Source organism: Macrobrachium rosenbergii, chromosome 12 (genome assembly GCF_040412425.1).
Source record: "Macrobrachium rosenbergii isolate ZJJX-2024 chromosome 12, ASM4041242v1, whole genome shotgun sequence".
NCBI classification, from domain to species: domain Eukaryota; kingdom Metazoa; phylum Arthropoda; class Malacostraca; order Decapoda; family Palaemonidae; genus Macrobrachium; species Macrobrachium rosenbergii.
This window is the reverse complement of record NC_089752.1, coordinates 65,182,820-65,198,106: the sequence shown is the minus strand read 5'-3', so window position 1 is coordinate 65,198,106 and position 15,287 is coordinate 65,182,820. Positions and strand designations below refer to the sequence as shown.

The 15,287-nt window shown below is 39.7% G+C and overlaps 2 protein-coding genes across 3 annotated transcripts in view; one reads left to right on the top strand and one right to left on the bottom strand.

Moving 5' to 3' along the window:
* Positions 1–15,287, top strand: part of LOC136843704 (solute carrier organic anion transporter family member 74D-like) — a 165,224-nt gene that overhangs the window by 114,678 nt on the left and 35,259 nt on the right. The gene's annotated exons all lie outside the window — the stretch shown is intronic.
* Positions 11,733–15,287, bottom strand: part of LOC136843705 (uncharacterized) — a 462,741-nt gene continuing 459,186 nt past the window's right edge. Inside the window, exon 2 of the mRNA XM_067112293.1 lies at positions 11,733–15,287. This exon is cut by the window's right edge and continues 2,290 nt beyond it. Within this exon, the coding sequence (XP_066968394.1) occupies positions 12,323–14,113 (1,791 nt within the window). The 5' untranslated portion in view covers positions 14,114–15,287 and the 3' untranslated portion in view covers positions 11,733–12,322.

Here is a 15,287-nt window from a genome sequence, read left to right as displayed (position 1 = left end):
CTTCGAAATATGGGTCAATTTCGTCACACCAGTATTTACATCTTTTATTACAAATCTATTCCCTTTTTTGATCTCTACAATCTCAAAAGGTCCATGGAACTTTGGACTTAATTTATAATTCGGATCATTCCGAACATTCACTTTAACAAACACTCTATCACCCATGGAAATAGCTACTCCCCGCGATTTAGCGTTACTCTTCTCTACCATTGCGCGCGAACTAAGTTCAAGTTCTTTACTGATACGCGCAAATCTTTCTCTCGCTGTATTTATCAACGAAGTAACCGTAACATCGCCCTTAACTTGCTCTGGTAACAAATCAAAAGGTCCTTTCAACTTGTACCCATACAAAGCTTCTGCTGGAGATATCTTAATTGTGTCATTCGCCGTAGTGTTGATACTATATCGCACTTCATCCAAAGATCTATCCCAATGTGTATCGGAACCGCCCACTGTCATGCGTAAAGCTTCGATTATTTTCCGATTCGCCCTCTCACATAACCCATTCGCTTCTGGTCTATACGGGATTATAGATACTTTCTTTATTCCCAGTAAATTAGCAAGACCCTCTAAAGTCTTATTAATAAATTCCCTACCATTGTCTGTGAGCAGACATTCAGGAACACCATATCTACAAATTATCCCCTTAAAGAATGCTATAGCTACTTCCTCAGCTGACTTGAATTTCAGTGGGAAAATCTCGACAAAACGAGTTAACTCGTCAACAACTACTAATAGATGTCTATATCCATAAGCAGATTCTGAGAAGTTACCCAGAATATCCATATGCACTCTCTGAAACGGCCTATTTGGAGTGGGATATGAACCCAAACGACACGACACCGTCGTCGCCGGCTTATTCGCATTGCAAATAGCGCAATTCTTCACAAAGGCCTCTACTGCGGAAAACATATTTTTCCAAAAGAACTTTGACCTGACGTTTTCATACGTCTTGTCAACACCTAAATGAGGAGAACCAAATTTACAATGTACAATTTCTAGAACTTGTGGTACTAGACTCTCTGGCACGATGATTTGTGTAATTTCACCCATGCTTAGACTACTTCACAAGTTATACTTAACTTTCCTAACTAATAAATTATTCTCCAATTCTAGTCCAGAAAAAGGCAACTTATACCCTTTCTTCGGTGAAACTCCTGAGAAATGCCTTAGCATCTGATAGTAATTTATCTTCATCTTGCTTCTCTTCGAGCAAAGGTATGTCCCAAGTGACATTTTCACCAGTAACATAACACAAACCGTTTCCCTCAACATCACGAACAACAATCTCTTCCGAGACTGCCGACACACTATTTCTCTCCGAAGTATGCACTATAGGAACGTGTATGTCCCCTACATGCGATATCTCAGAACTACTAGTATCTGAGACATGAGACACCAAATGTCTACTCTCGTCTTCCTCACAGGATTCGTTATGTACTCCCTCATCCTCAACCGGAAAATATCTGCTCAATGCATCTTCAACTACATTATGCTTACCTTCAATGTATTTGAGGCTTGCATCAAAATCTCTCAATGTCAAAAACCAACGTGCTCTCTTGGGCGATAAATTTGGCTTATTAAAAAGCTCTAGCAACGGTTGATGATCTGTAAAAATCTCAACTTTATTTCCCAACAACAACATCTTGAAATGAACAAGGCTAGAGACGACTGCGAAAGCCTCCTTGTCCACAACTGACATCAGCCTTTCGTTACTACCACGCGTTTTGAACTTTCTGCTATAAAAAGCAATTGGGTGTAATTTTCCCTCAAATTTCTGCATCAAACACGCACCTATACCTTCCTGACTTGCGTCAGTCACCAAGGTGAACGGTTGACTAAAATCTGGAAACTTCAAAACAGGTGGATTCACTAAAGCATTCTTAAGCTTCTCAAAAGCTAATTGCTGACTGTCACCCCAAAACAAATTTAACGTCTTCCTGTAATAGATCTGTTAATGGAGACGCTATTGTAGAAAAATTCCGTACAAAACGGCGAAAGAAACCCGACATACCTAGGAATGAACGAATCTGCTTCCTGGTTTTGGGAACTGGAAAACTCACGATAGCTTTGACTTTGTCATCATTCACTCTGACTCCTTCTTTAGAGATAACATGACCTAGATAGACAATTTCTTTCTTCAGAAACTCACATTTAGCCAAGTTGACTTTTAATCCAGCGAACCGTAACGCTTGAGGACTTCTTTTAACACCTTTAGATGTTCTTCGATTGTATCTGTGCATATGAGAATGTCATCCACGTACACAAATACCGACTTTCCTAATAAACCGTGAAGTACTGTGTTAACCAGCCTAGTAAATGTTATTGGGGACCCTTGTAATCCAAAAGGCATCCTATTAAACTCGTAATGTCCCTTTGGTATAGAAAATGCTGTAAATTTACGACTATTCTCGCAAAGAGGAACTTGCAAAAACCCCTGCATAAGATCTATGGACGAATATATATTCTTGCCACCGATTTCAACAAACAAATCAGGCAAACAAGCTACAGGGTATCTATCTGGGCATGTCTTTTCGTTCAATTTACGAAAGTCTACGCATACTCTGATGCTACCGTCTTTCTTTGGGACTGCTAGTAAAGGAAAATTAAAAGGCGAGGAACTGGGCCTAATAATACCTTCCGACTCCCATTTCTGAACTTCTTTTTCTACTTCTTCTCTGATCTTAAAAGGAATTTGATACGCTGGAATATATATGGGATTTGTACCTTTCTCTAGGCGGATTGAATGTTCTAAAACATCTGTAACCCCTAGTTTATCTCACTTCAAAGCATTAATAGCTAAATATTCTTTCAACACTTTCTCTACTTTATCTGAATACTCGGAATAATCAGCTTCAGCCAAATGTTCGTGAAGAACTTGACTTCTGAATTGTAGTTCCTCGCTGGGAAACATATTACCGTCTCCACAAAAACTCACTATCTTATGTTCTTCCTTAAACTCTTCAAAATCAATTATGTAAGTACCCTTGTGATATTTTTTCACTGAGTCTTGATAGCTTACTAATTCTACTGCAGTTACGCCTGCGACTGAAACTTCATTTACTGACACCGTACTTACAACGTCTTTGAATCTCTCCGTTCCCTCAACAACGCATACTTGAGAAGGAAAATTCTTCTCTTTCACCGACACTTTAATCAATGTAGGAACTCGCGGGTGCAATTCAATGTCTTCTAACAAAAATCCTTTGAAAGACTTTTGCGGAATGTCTTCATTCTCTAATGAATGTGTTACACATGTCGCAGTCTGCGTCTTGGGTTTCTCACAAGTTTTTTCCATGTGTCTATATGGAACGAAACAACCTGGCTCACCTATTGTAATCCCCTGAATTCCCGTAAGAATATTGATGTTATGTCGCATACAAGAAGGGTGTCCTAGCAAAACCATTTCACCTAAGGCTAATCCTTCTATGACCAAAAATGGTTCTACTATTGTCTTTTCACCGATACAGAGCGTAAGAGATGACGAACCTAAGATATTCAATCTTCTCGCCTGTACATCACACACTGTCTCATTAGTTGGGACTAATTTACACTCTGGAAATTTCGAGTGAAAAAGATCAGCATCTATCAGGTTAACTGAGCTGCCAGAATCAATGAAGATAGAAATTTCAATGCCATTAGAAAAACCACGTACAATCGGCCTAGGTTCTGGTGACTCTAAGACTTGATTGCTCATTATCCTGTGTCCGTCTTCGAACTTATCTTGTGAAAAATCTGATGTTCGTTTGTGTACCTAGAACTTGCATCATGTGGAATTCTTCTGTCATATCTAGTAAAACTACCCCGTGTTTTCCCTGAATATTCTCTATTCTTTGTGGCTGGGCAAAATTTCCACCCATGGTCAGAAGATTTGCAAGCTGAACAATATCTCACTCTGCAATTTGACTTACTATGTCCTACTTTATCACAGTTAAAACAATGAAACGTTGTTACTGATCTCTCTGAGGTTTTCTTCGGTTCCACCCGCGCACATGCCTTCGCTCCTGCATCGTTTCCTAGATGTGAGGAATTTGCATTATTCTGTGGTTTTGAAACTGTTGCTGAAATTTTAGCACCTCCCTTCACAAAACTACTGTCCAGCGTCGGACATTTTGATAGATTTTTATTAATCTGTGCAAACAAAAAGGATTCATCTGTATCCTGATCAATTCTTTTATCAAAACTATCTGTAATTACATCTGACGTTAAAAGGCAGGCAAAGTGTAGCAGTTTTTCAAAATTATCTAAGGAGATATTATTTCCATTTACCCATGGAGAGTTTTTCATAGATTTCTTTAACTCACCTACTGCATCAAATAGGCGAGCACTGTACGCGATTAATGAATTGTTACCCTTCCTAGTTCTGATAAGCGCCGCAGATTCGAACAATGCATTCGCGTCGACCCGCCATACGATGCACGTAAAAATTCCTGAAGTTCTTTCCAAGTTTTACACTTTCTGAACCCGAAACTGCGTGCTCGTTCTCCAATGTCCCCTTTGTCTAAGTCTAGAAAAGCTTTCGCTTCTGTTAAAGTTTCGGCGCCATTTGTAATTTTCTTAGAATTCGGATAATTTTCTACTGATTCAATAAATGTCTCCACATTCTGAGTTAACTTCCCGTCAACTAAGCCCTTAAAGTTTGTAATGCCTGCATTGAAGTTCGTCAGCCTATGGGTCACAATTGATTGTGACGTACTTGTGTCTGAGTCATTCATTTTGTGAATGATCACACGCCCCCGATCGTAAAACATGAAAAGAAAAAAAAGAGGCGAAGAGAACACTCCTAATGAAAAAGAACAGAAAACGGAAGACTTGCCTTATCACTCGTGCTAACAGAAAACGGAACTCTGTGCGAGAATGGGAAGCTGCTAGCTCGAAGCAAAACAAAAAGATAAAAGAGATAGAAGGTGATTTTGTAAAGTCACCATACTCTTAATTAACTCACAATCGCCACTATTCACACTTATTTGGGTGTTTTCTTAACCGCAAACTACTCTACATATCACCCAGATCTATTTTCACAATTCACCACTCTCGAATACTTAGAAAAAAGAAAAATCACTGTATCGGTGCATAATTCTCAGAATATAGTTCTCCCGCATCGCACGAAGCCTCAACACTGATCATTCGGCTAAGCTTTGCAGATATTTCTAATCTCCCTATTTCGCTATCTTAACCTCAAACATCGCTGTTATTAATTAAACTTTTTAACCGCTGCCACCAAATTAATCTGTTATACCCCCTACAACGGATTCAGCATTTCGTGTAGAAATGTGTACGTAACGTGTCTTTGCGATCTATCGACAGGAAAGCATGGGGATTTCGACCCTGGTACCTCTCCCTGACACTCAGCCCACATAGACCCTCTCTCTCTCTCTCTCTCTCTCTCTCTCTCTCTCTCTCTCTCTCGAACATACTAAAAAAAGAAATGGATCATCTAAGGAAACACAATCTTTCCTACAAAAATAGATTTATTATTCAAACCAACCCAACCAGTAATGAATGAACAAAGAAAAGATTAAAATGCATAATAAATGAGTTATCAAGTCAAAATAATCTAACTCTGACTAAAAGTCTTATTATGGCTAAGCCTTTTAAACACAAAAACTCTCACATACTCCATATTAGACATCATAAGTCTAGTCTTAAGTCAACCACATGAGAAACACCGACATTGCAAAGGTTTGCATTATCTTCTCTATAACCACACCAATTCCACAGATATCATCATAATGTCACCACAGTGTCACCACAGTGTCACCACAGACATCTGTCGAAAGAATTAAGCACAATAGTAATCTCCCAAAAAATATACAAGTGCAAAACATAATAACGAAAGTCTAAAATGCATGATTAATAATGGTTAAGCAATACACAATAAAATAGAATATTAAAGGGGCATGAATGGTTATGTTCAACTTTCCACACAAGTTCATAAGAGTCTTGAAATATGGTAAAATCACAAGTTCACAGTTCACACAGAAAAAAGAAGAGTCTGAACTTTACCTTATTCTGCCAGTTTCTAAGAGATTGGAACACTCAAAGCTACGTCTGGACGATAACGCTCTTGCTTCGCTAATAATCGATCAGACTTACTTTTGGGCAGAATTAGACACACAACCTATATTTTCTAACGGACGAACTCTTACGACTCGCTTACCAGCTCGGTCGTCTGTCTCACATATCAGAGCCAATATTGTGTGTTCATCCAGCCAAACAGCTGAAGTAACCAAACTATTTGCTGAATGCAATGATTTTGCGACTGATCGCTTGACCTAGTACCATCTTGCAGCTATCTCTCTTTCATCACATCTTATAGTATGGCAGTTATGAATTGATATATTTCCTTAAATATATATATATATATATATATATATATATATATATATATATATATATATATATATATATATACATATATATATATATATATATATATATATATATATATATATATATATATATATATATATATATATATATATATATATATATATATATATATATATATATATATATATATATATATATATATATATATATATATATATATATATATATATATATATATATATATATATATATATATATTGAATGGCATTGTCGCTTCTAGAAAGTCAAATCTATAATAGGAACATTATGGCTAGCAGAAACTTCAGTATTTTCAGTTAGAAATTTATTTATTTCCATCACCAGCGTTTTGGGAAACAAATCCCATCTTCAGGCCTAAAAACAGAAAAAATGAAAAATGTATACATCATAAGTCAGACTAAAATGGAGCACAGTAGTAAATCATTCTATAAAAATATAAATAAATATACAATAATAATGAGTACATCAATGAGCTTTAAGTTTTAGATGAAAGCAAAATGGCAAGTAATTAAACACGAAATTAACAACAAAAGAACAAGGCTACTAACTTTCAGGAGAATAAAAAAAATTACATTATTCCCAAAGACAGAAGAAAAAAAAGTATTTAACATTAATCCTAACAGGCAAAAAATTTCTGTATATACTTACAAAAAGTAAAAAGCAAAAACATCGAGACGAACTAACATTTTAAGATACAACAAAATTCGAGATGTAAGGATAAATTTTTAACGGGTGTTTTCAGGAAGAAGACTGTTACTGGTTTGGGATCAACTTTTTTTTGCTTTTGTCCGTTGGTTTTTAAACTTAATGCATGTAAGACTTTATTATGTAGAACATAATTTATCATGCAGTTTGGTCAGATTTAATGAAGAAGTAATTTTCTTGCAAAACTGTTTTAGCAAAAATTATTATCCATCCCACCCACCTATTTGAGAAAATCTTAGGAGAGTTTTTAATTGACACTGTTAAGCCTAAGACATCCACTTTTAATGTGCCTAAAAAAGAATTGTATATATCTTTGCCTTTTTGCTCAACATTCGAACATGTAAAATGAGAACTCACTGTCGTACTTAGCAGTATGTATCCATACGTTCAATTTAATGTTATTTTCAAGAAACCCTTAAAAATCAGAAGTCTTTTCAAGTTCGAAGGCACCCGACCAGAATTGTTGCGATCTTCAACAATCTTATGGGCGTGTCTTGTTTATGACTGACTCCAGACCCTTTCACCCGTTAACATTAAATAATGAAAAAAATTACATCTATTGGGATTCCTTCAGTATAATTGGTAGGCGTAAAGAAAGAGAAAATTTTAAAATTAGATTATATTTACAACAACTTAAAATGTATTCATAGAATGTACAAGGTTAATATTGAGGTCGTAGGTCTGCGATGAAGGTGGAGTTTGAAGGTGCCAAGGCTCGTCAGGGCTTGAAAGTCCGTTGGTTAGATATCCACAGCTGAATATAAATGGGACATTCTTAGAAGACACACAAAGATATCTGTACACTGAAGAATCCTGCGTCGACTGACCACTGGAGTTGAAGCTATCCACAATTGTGGACGAGTTCAGACAATCTCCTGTATGTTCGTCAAGGCTTGACGAGGGATAAGCAATACGTGTCCAGTAGGGAATACGTATTTAGAGGGCATTCCCAAACTACCCAGTGTGCTGGCCAGCAATCTCAAGACTGCGAAACTTCCAAGACTTCCCTGAAATCGTACTTACTATTCATCGCAGTGACATCTTCAAGAGCAATTCCAGTAACATCCATAAAGAGACCATCCAACAGGTCCACCAAATCGAGGACCGCTCTCTCTCGCAGCCGTGTTCAAAGCTTTTCCCCGCGGGATCAGGTTACACCACCCGACCCCACCTTTCGTAATGGGAGAAACAAATGTAAACAACGGTCCTTCAACCATACAATTACCATTCGAACAACTCACTTGCATTCTCCAGTAAAATAACTTTATAATAATATAAAGGTAAATACATTACATTTATTAACAGAGTCAAACCCAAATGTAAACAAAATTACATGTATATAAGAAAACAAGAAAAATACAGCAATGATCCAATGCTACAAATACCTGATTTATACATATTTCCGTAACAAACAATATATTTATTTACTTTTCCAAATGTAATTTGGGAACCTATGTGGGTAATTCCAGTCAGCTGTTGTAGGTTCACATCGATTGTCATCAGGATGTCAGTCACCAGACAGGATGAGTTTTATCCACGAACGAATTCTCTGCAATACGCAACCAAACAGTAAAATGTAAACATAATATTCTGTACAGTGATTTCAAAATCTTATCTCATGCCATGCCATTTGCAAGGGAACCTTGATAAGGGTTTTGAGTGCAGAGTAATTAAAATAGATTTTAGGGCTGCTTTCGATTTAGTAAATGACAAAACACTTATTTATAAACTTCAGACTCTTGGAGTGGGTGGATATGTTTTAAGATTACTTTAAAATTTCCTCACACGTAGGCAGCAGCAAGTTGCTTTGGACGGGGTCTTTAGTGAACCCAGACCTGTTGTGTTCTTGGTCCGCTGTTATTTTTAGTGTATACAAGTGATATGGGTGTTGGCCTGGTAAACAAGATTGTTCAAGTATGTCGATGATGCAACACTTGTGGGTGTAGTAAAGTCTCCACTTATGAGAAATGAAGCTGCCCTCAGCCTCAATCGGGACATGGACCGGTTCAGGGAATGGTGTAATCGGTGGGGTAATAGGCTGAACTCCAGCAAAACGAAAACACCATTGATTAGCAGGTCTCGTACAGATTTCCCATCCCATCCTCCCCTTCAGGTGGATGGAACTTGGCTGAATGAGTCTGAAGATTTAACTATTCTAGATGTAACTTTTGTCTCACATCTAACTTTTGAGAAAGTTTCAGCGAATGGCGCACGTAAGTTAGGTGTTATTCGTAAGGTCTCATATATTTATAACAGCGGTAAAATCAATGCAACCTGTTTTAGGGCATCTGTACCTCCTTTACTGGAATACTGTTCCCCAGTGTGGATGTCTGCTTCTGTCAGAGTTATCTCTTTTTGATAGAGTGGTTCGTGGTGGTAGGTTTCTGTTTCATAATAGTAGCAGTTATGACTTGGACCATTGACGGATGGTCCCTTGTTTGTTACTTTTTCAAAGTTAGTTGTATTTCAACAGAGATCTTTCACATTCACAATTGATCCCTGATCCCCCTGTATCTGCTGAGAGCAACCAGATTCACTGAACAGCAGCACCGATGTGTTGTGATGTGCCTCGCTGTCGAACTTCTCAGTTCCAGAGGTCCTTACACCGTTGGACTGTGGAACAACCTCTCAGAGGATATCGTGCAATGGAACTTCAGAAGTTCAAGTGAAAATGCATTACTACCCTATTACTATTCTTCTTGCATTTTGATACAATTTCATTTTTTTTCTTTGTTAGTAAGTAATATCTCTTCTTTCTGTATTTCCCTTTACTTCCCCTTACTTCTTCCCAATGAACATATTCTCTGGAAGCTTGAATTTCAAGTCAATGGCCCATGTGGGCTTGTTCCATATGAATAGGCTTCATCTACTGAATAATAATAATAATAATAATAATAATAATAATAATAATAATAATAATAATAATAATAATAATAATAATCAAGCAATGGATAACCAGTCATTAACCATTCTCAAGTCGTTCTTCATGAAACAACCATCACCAACCCCAACAACCATTCAACTGCTGTACAATTAAACATTGCCTAATTGACCATTCGTCCATTCTACCTTCTCGTCTCTTTGTATTTGCCTTCCCTGGTGTCAAAAAATAAATAATTTATTCAGTCTTTTACATGCTTCTGTGCCGGTGAGTTCTCGTCTTTTTGTTTTTGCTTTTTTACTCTTTGTAAATATATACAGAAATTTTTTGCTTGTTAGAATGATGTTGAATTCTATTTTCTTCTGTCTTTGGGAATAATATAATTTTCTCAGAGGTTCACTTGTGCTCTTTTCTTGTTACCATTCCGGTTTTTTTTTTTTAATTCTCCTGAAAGTTAGCGTCAGTAAGCTTAGTAGCTTTGTTCTTTGATGTCAATTTCATGTTTAATTACTTGCCATTTTGCTTTTAAAATTGAAAGCTCACTGATGTACTCATTATTATTTATCTATTTTTTAAAGAATGATTTACTTCTGTGCTCCATTTCCTTTAACTCTTGACGTATAGATTTTTCATTTTCTCTGTTTTTAGTCCTGAAGATGGGATTTGTATCCTGAAACGTTGGTGATGGAAATAAATGAATTTATAACTGAAAATGCTGAAGTTTCTGCTGGCCATACTGTTTTTTATTATATATATATATATATATATATATATATATATATATATATATATATATATATATATATATATATGTGTGTGTGTGTGTGTGTGTGTGTGTGTGTGTGTGTGTGTGTGTGTATGTATGTATGTATATGTGAGGAACGATCGTTTGGCAATTGTTCCCTTGGTGGGTTGTTGCCTCCTTACTTTTTTGTTTTTTCCTTTGTGTAAGGAGTTGACGTCTGTCATGGGGTGCTTGACAGCGTCAGTCAGGTTCTGGAGGGTGGAACGACGAGTCAGGTTCATAGCAGCAATGAGTCAGGTCCAGGGCACCAGCGAGTTAGCAGTTGGGGCAGCAGCAGCAGGTATTCGTACCTGAAAGTCAGGTTCAGAGCAGCAGAGAGTCTGTTTCAGCAACAGACAGCAGATTTTGAAGTGGAACCTTCTTCGATGGACGCGTTGGTGGTTGCATCAACTCTGTCGCGATCGTCCATTGTTGGAGGACTGTTTCTTGAAGGACGAGACGGTTGTCGTTTCGACTCTGTCGTGGTCGTCCGGTATTGGAGGAGGACGTCAGTACTGTATTTGAGGACGAGATGGTTGTCGTTTCGACTCTGTTGTGGTCGTCCAGTATTGGAAGAGGACGTCAGTACCGTTCCTTTATGTTGCCTGATTTTGCATTTGTTATGATTGTTATTTTACCATTTTCTCATTATTGGTATTATGTTTTGACCGGTGGTCCAGGGCAGCAGCGAGTCAGCAGTTGGGGTAGCAGCAGCAGGTATTCGTACCTGAGAATCAGAGTCTCGGCAGCAGAGCAGCGGAGAGTACTGTTGTTTCAACTCTGTCGTGAGTGTCCGGTATTGAAGGAGGATGCCAGTACTGCCATAATAGTGCAGCAGATTGCTGTAAAAATCGTTCAGATAGTGAAACAAGCATGAAATTTGGCACAAACATTCCTAAGACTACGCTCTCTTAGAAAAGGGCGCTGGCCACCTGAAAATCCAAGATGGCGGCTATTTTTCAAAATGGCCGCCATCTATGTTGAGATTCACTGGTTTGGGAGCATCTATTGGATGGAATATGCCAGTTTTTTTTTTTTTTAAACCTCGACTTTTAGGTTATAAAAATGTTCCATACCACACATTTTATTGAAAACCCTTACTAAATGAATTGTAACCAAGATGGCGTACAAAATGGTTGCCATAAAAGTTTTTTTTTCTATCCACAGCGCTAGCAGACATAGAGACCAACTGTTTTTATTTAATGGTATATTCATGTGATCAGACAGTTTAACTAATATGCTATTTTCAACTGAAATAGTAATGGTATGGTCACATACAACATTGTGCCTAAGACTGTAACCATAAAAAGAAAAGAAGAGAAATACGGACTAAACGCAACCAATCTATGTATAGGTCTCTCAACCTACACCTTTGAAAAATTCGAGGATAAGAAGGTAGGCATAGCATGACACGTTGGATGCTCAAGCTAGATTATCTACTGAAGAGAGGGCAATATTTATCTAGACTTCACATTTGCAAGTGCACAGAGCTGTGCAGGGAAGACCCAGCTTGTAGCACTTGCACCTTTCCCGACAGCCTGCTTTGCACCCACATTTGGTAAGCTGTTGGCAACTCTTGGCTAAGGGCGAGTTGGTTGTCCAGAGGACTTGCCATGCTTCACCAGACTTTTGCCATCCCCACTCAGCAGGGTTCTCTGGCTGTGGCTGACACTGGGTGGCCTGCCCCCACACACAACCAGCCTGGTACGCAGCACGCTTGGTGTGTTGGAGGAGAGCTCCCTGGTTGGTGGAATGGCCTCATATGCCCTTTGTTTCCTGGCAAACATATCAAGTCTAGCCTCATCCACAGTGCCAGCAGTGCTGGATCTTTCATACATAAGTATGACAAACCTCTCCAGGACCTTCAGGTCACTCTCTTCCACTCTGAGAGGGTAGTGACTCAGTTTGGAGAACACAGTGGAGGCCTCTGGAAAGATGTTCCATGTCTGCCAGGCGGTCTTCTTGCCCTTGCTCCGGAAGGCTGACACTGTATCACAGCCTGTGAACGCATGGAAGAAGAGCATGCCATTCACCTTCTCCTGGCCCAGAGAGTTGCACAGGTCATGCACAGCAATCCAGCGCAGGCTCTGGCCTTGGCCAAATGCCACCCATAGCTTCTCTAGCCCTAGATTGTGGAGAGTGGAGAAAGCACTGACTGCAACGACAAGAACATCTGTGTCATTTGCTTTAACCGTGATGGTCTTGGCTCCATGTTCTGTGGCATATTTGGCATGGAGAAAGATGCGGGTGTCAGCTTCCTCATGAGAGCACTTTTCCAGTCCCTGAAGACTAGCCTCATGAGTGCTGAGGACAGCAGACCCTTTCGTGGCAATGACAACATTTGTGGCAGACATCTGGGCAACTTTGTCTGCCAGGAACTGGAACAACTCTGTCTTGTTGGCATCGTGTCTTAGGAAATTGCGCCAGTTGGATGGAATTGTGTTCTTGTCTGTCACCTTGCGCCTTCCTCCTTGACCACGTTGGAGCCTGGTCTCAGCTTTGAGGCTGGATGTATTGTATACATCAAATACAAGATGTGATGATGTGTACTTGCTGCTATAGGATTGTATCACAGGCAAGAAGTCGCAAAGTGCATAGCCCTCAAAGGTCTTTCCTTTCTTTGGTGGCAAGGCATGGACCAAAGCTGATCCATCTACAATGAGGACATCAGTCTTTGGTTCTTTGTCTTCTAGTGTAACATGACTCTCCAGGACCGAGGTCAGCTGAGACTTCTGACATGTGTACAGCCTACCACCCTCACTAAGGGAAGCTGGGAATGTTTGATTCTCGTGCTGGAAGAATTCCTGCAGATCACATTCACGGCTCTGACAGGATATAAATAGCTTTGAGAAAAGCTGGCAATCCTCCTTCAGAAGTTTCTGCTTTGACTGTTCTACAGGAGCAGCTTCTTGCCTGAAGAAGTCAGTTCTGTTCTTCTTTATCGGCTCATAGAAGGAGACTGCATTGTTTGCCAAAGAGTCTGAAAACTTCTGAAATTTAGTTCGGCCTCTGTCAAGGTGTGTCTGTAGAAGTTCTGCTGAGCTGGGGTGGGCAATGTCTTTGTTGTCAATGGAATACAGATCCTGGCTCTCTTCCTGAAAAGGACTTCCCAAGTGTTGCAAAGCCAATGACAGCTTGCTGACTCTCTCCAAGAATGTCTTCTGCGCATGAGGTGTTTGTTCATGGTGTGTTGTCTGCTCATTAGACTCCTTACTTTGAACCTCTGTTTCGTATGCAGACACCAAGCGGATGATCTCTGGGCCAGCCACCATCCATCTTCTGAGTGCTGACGGATCTTCAGTCAGCCCAATGGCTCCGCCATCAGCCTTTATAAAGGCATTGGTCTGCTCATGAGCTTGGTCAAGAGCCATTGCTGAGAACTGGCGACTGGTCTTGTGCACAACAAAGTTGCCAGCCTTGAACTCCTTGTGCAACTCTGGGTGTGAACTCTAGGGTAAGCATGTCCCTGAGGTGAATAGGCAGCCAACGAGCATAGTTTGTATTATTGTTGGAAAAGAAGTAGGGTATCAGCTCATGCAATGCCTGGCAGTAGAGGACAAAATTGGCCTCACGGAAGGACCTGATCAGTAGGAATATCACAAGTTCCATAGACAACACCATGTGCCAGAAGTGGAACTGTGGACTCTGCTGTCTTCGAAGGTCACACCACTCCTCAAACTCTAATGCCTGCTCATTGTTGTTTGCTTTCTCAGCACAGTAGTCAGTGTATGCTGTCCTCAGGAGTTTGTACAAACTAGAGGCTGTAACCTGGTGCATCTGCCGTGTCCTGGTTACACTTGCAGCTGACAGGAAGGATTCTGCAGTTCCAGATGAAGCAACTCCTGCCTCCACCAGAGCTCCTGTCCAACCACTGCCATGAAGAAGAGTACCAAGAGATGTCATTGCTGCCATCTCAATGTGCAGACCACCAAACATTACCAGATACTTGTCTTCGCCATACTGATCAGGCCACTGCCACTGCACCTGCTTTGCTACGGCATAGATTGGCTGATCAGCTGTGATTATGGGTATCTGGCCAAGGTTCAGAAAATCAGTGACATCCTGCACTTTCTGCATCACGTGTTTGATCGTAGCAACAGAATGAGCCTGATCACGCAGGAGAGGAAGCAATGAAGTTATGGTTACTTCAAATTCTGGGCTTCTCTTCATTGAAGCGTGATGAGCTGACCACGTCAGATTCACTGCATCATCTATTTCCTGGGTGACTATGACCTTGTCTAGCCACTGATACTCCAGTGCAAGCTGTGGCCCCAAGATATCTGTGGGTGGCTTTGGTATTGCAGTGTTTGGTGGCACAGGGTTCTTTGTTTGAAAGGAAGCTGGTGAGATGTTTGTGAATGTGTCCGCAATTCAGGCACCGACCTCACTTTCTCAGGTGCAAACTTTAGTTGCTGTCTTTCCTGTCCAGTGTTCTCCTTGGTGGGGTGCTGAAATATGGAGATGCTAGTTCCATGGAAGGAGGTAGTGGCAGTAGTTGCAGATGGGTTGTGGTCGATGTTGTCCATCACTGCAGTGGTGAACAAC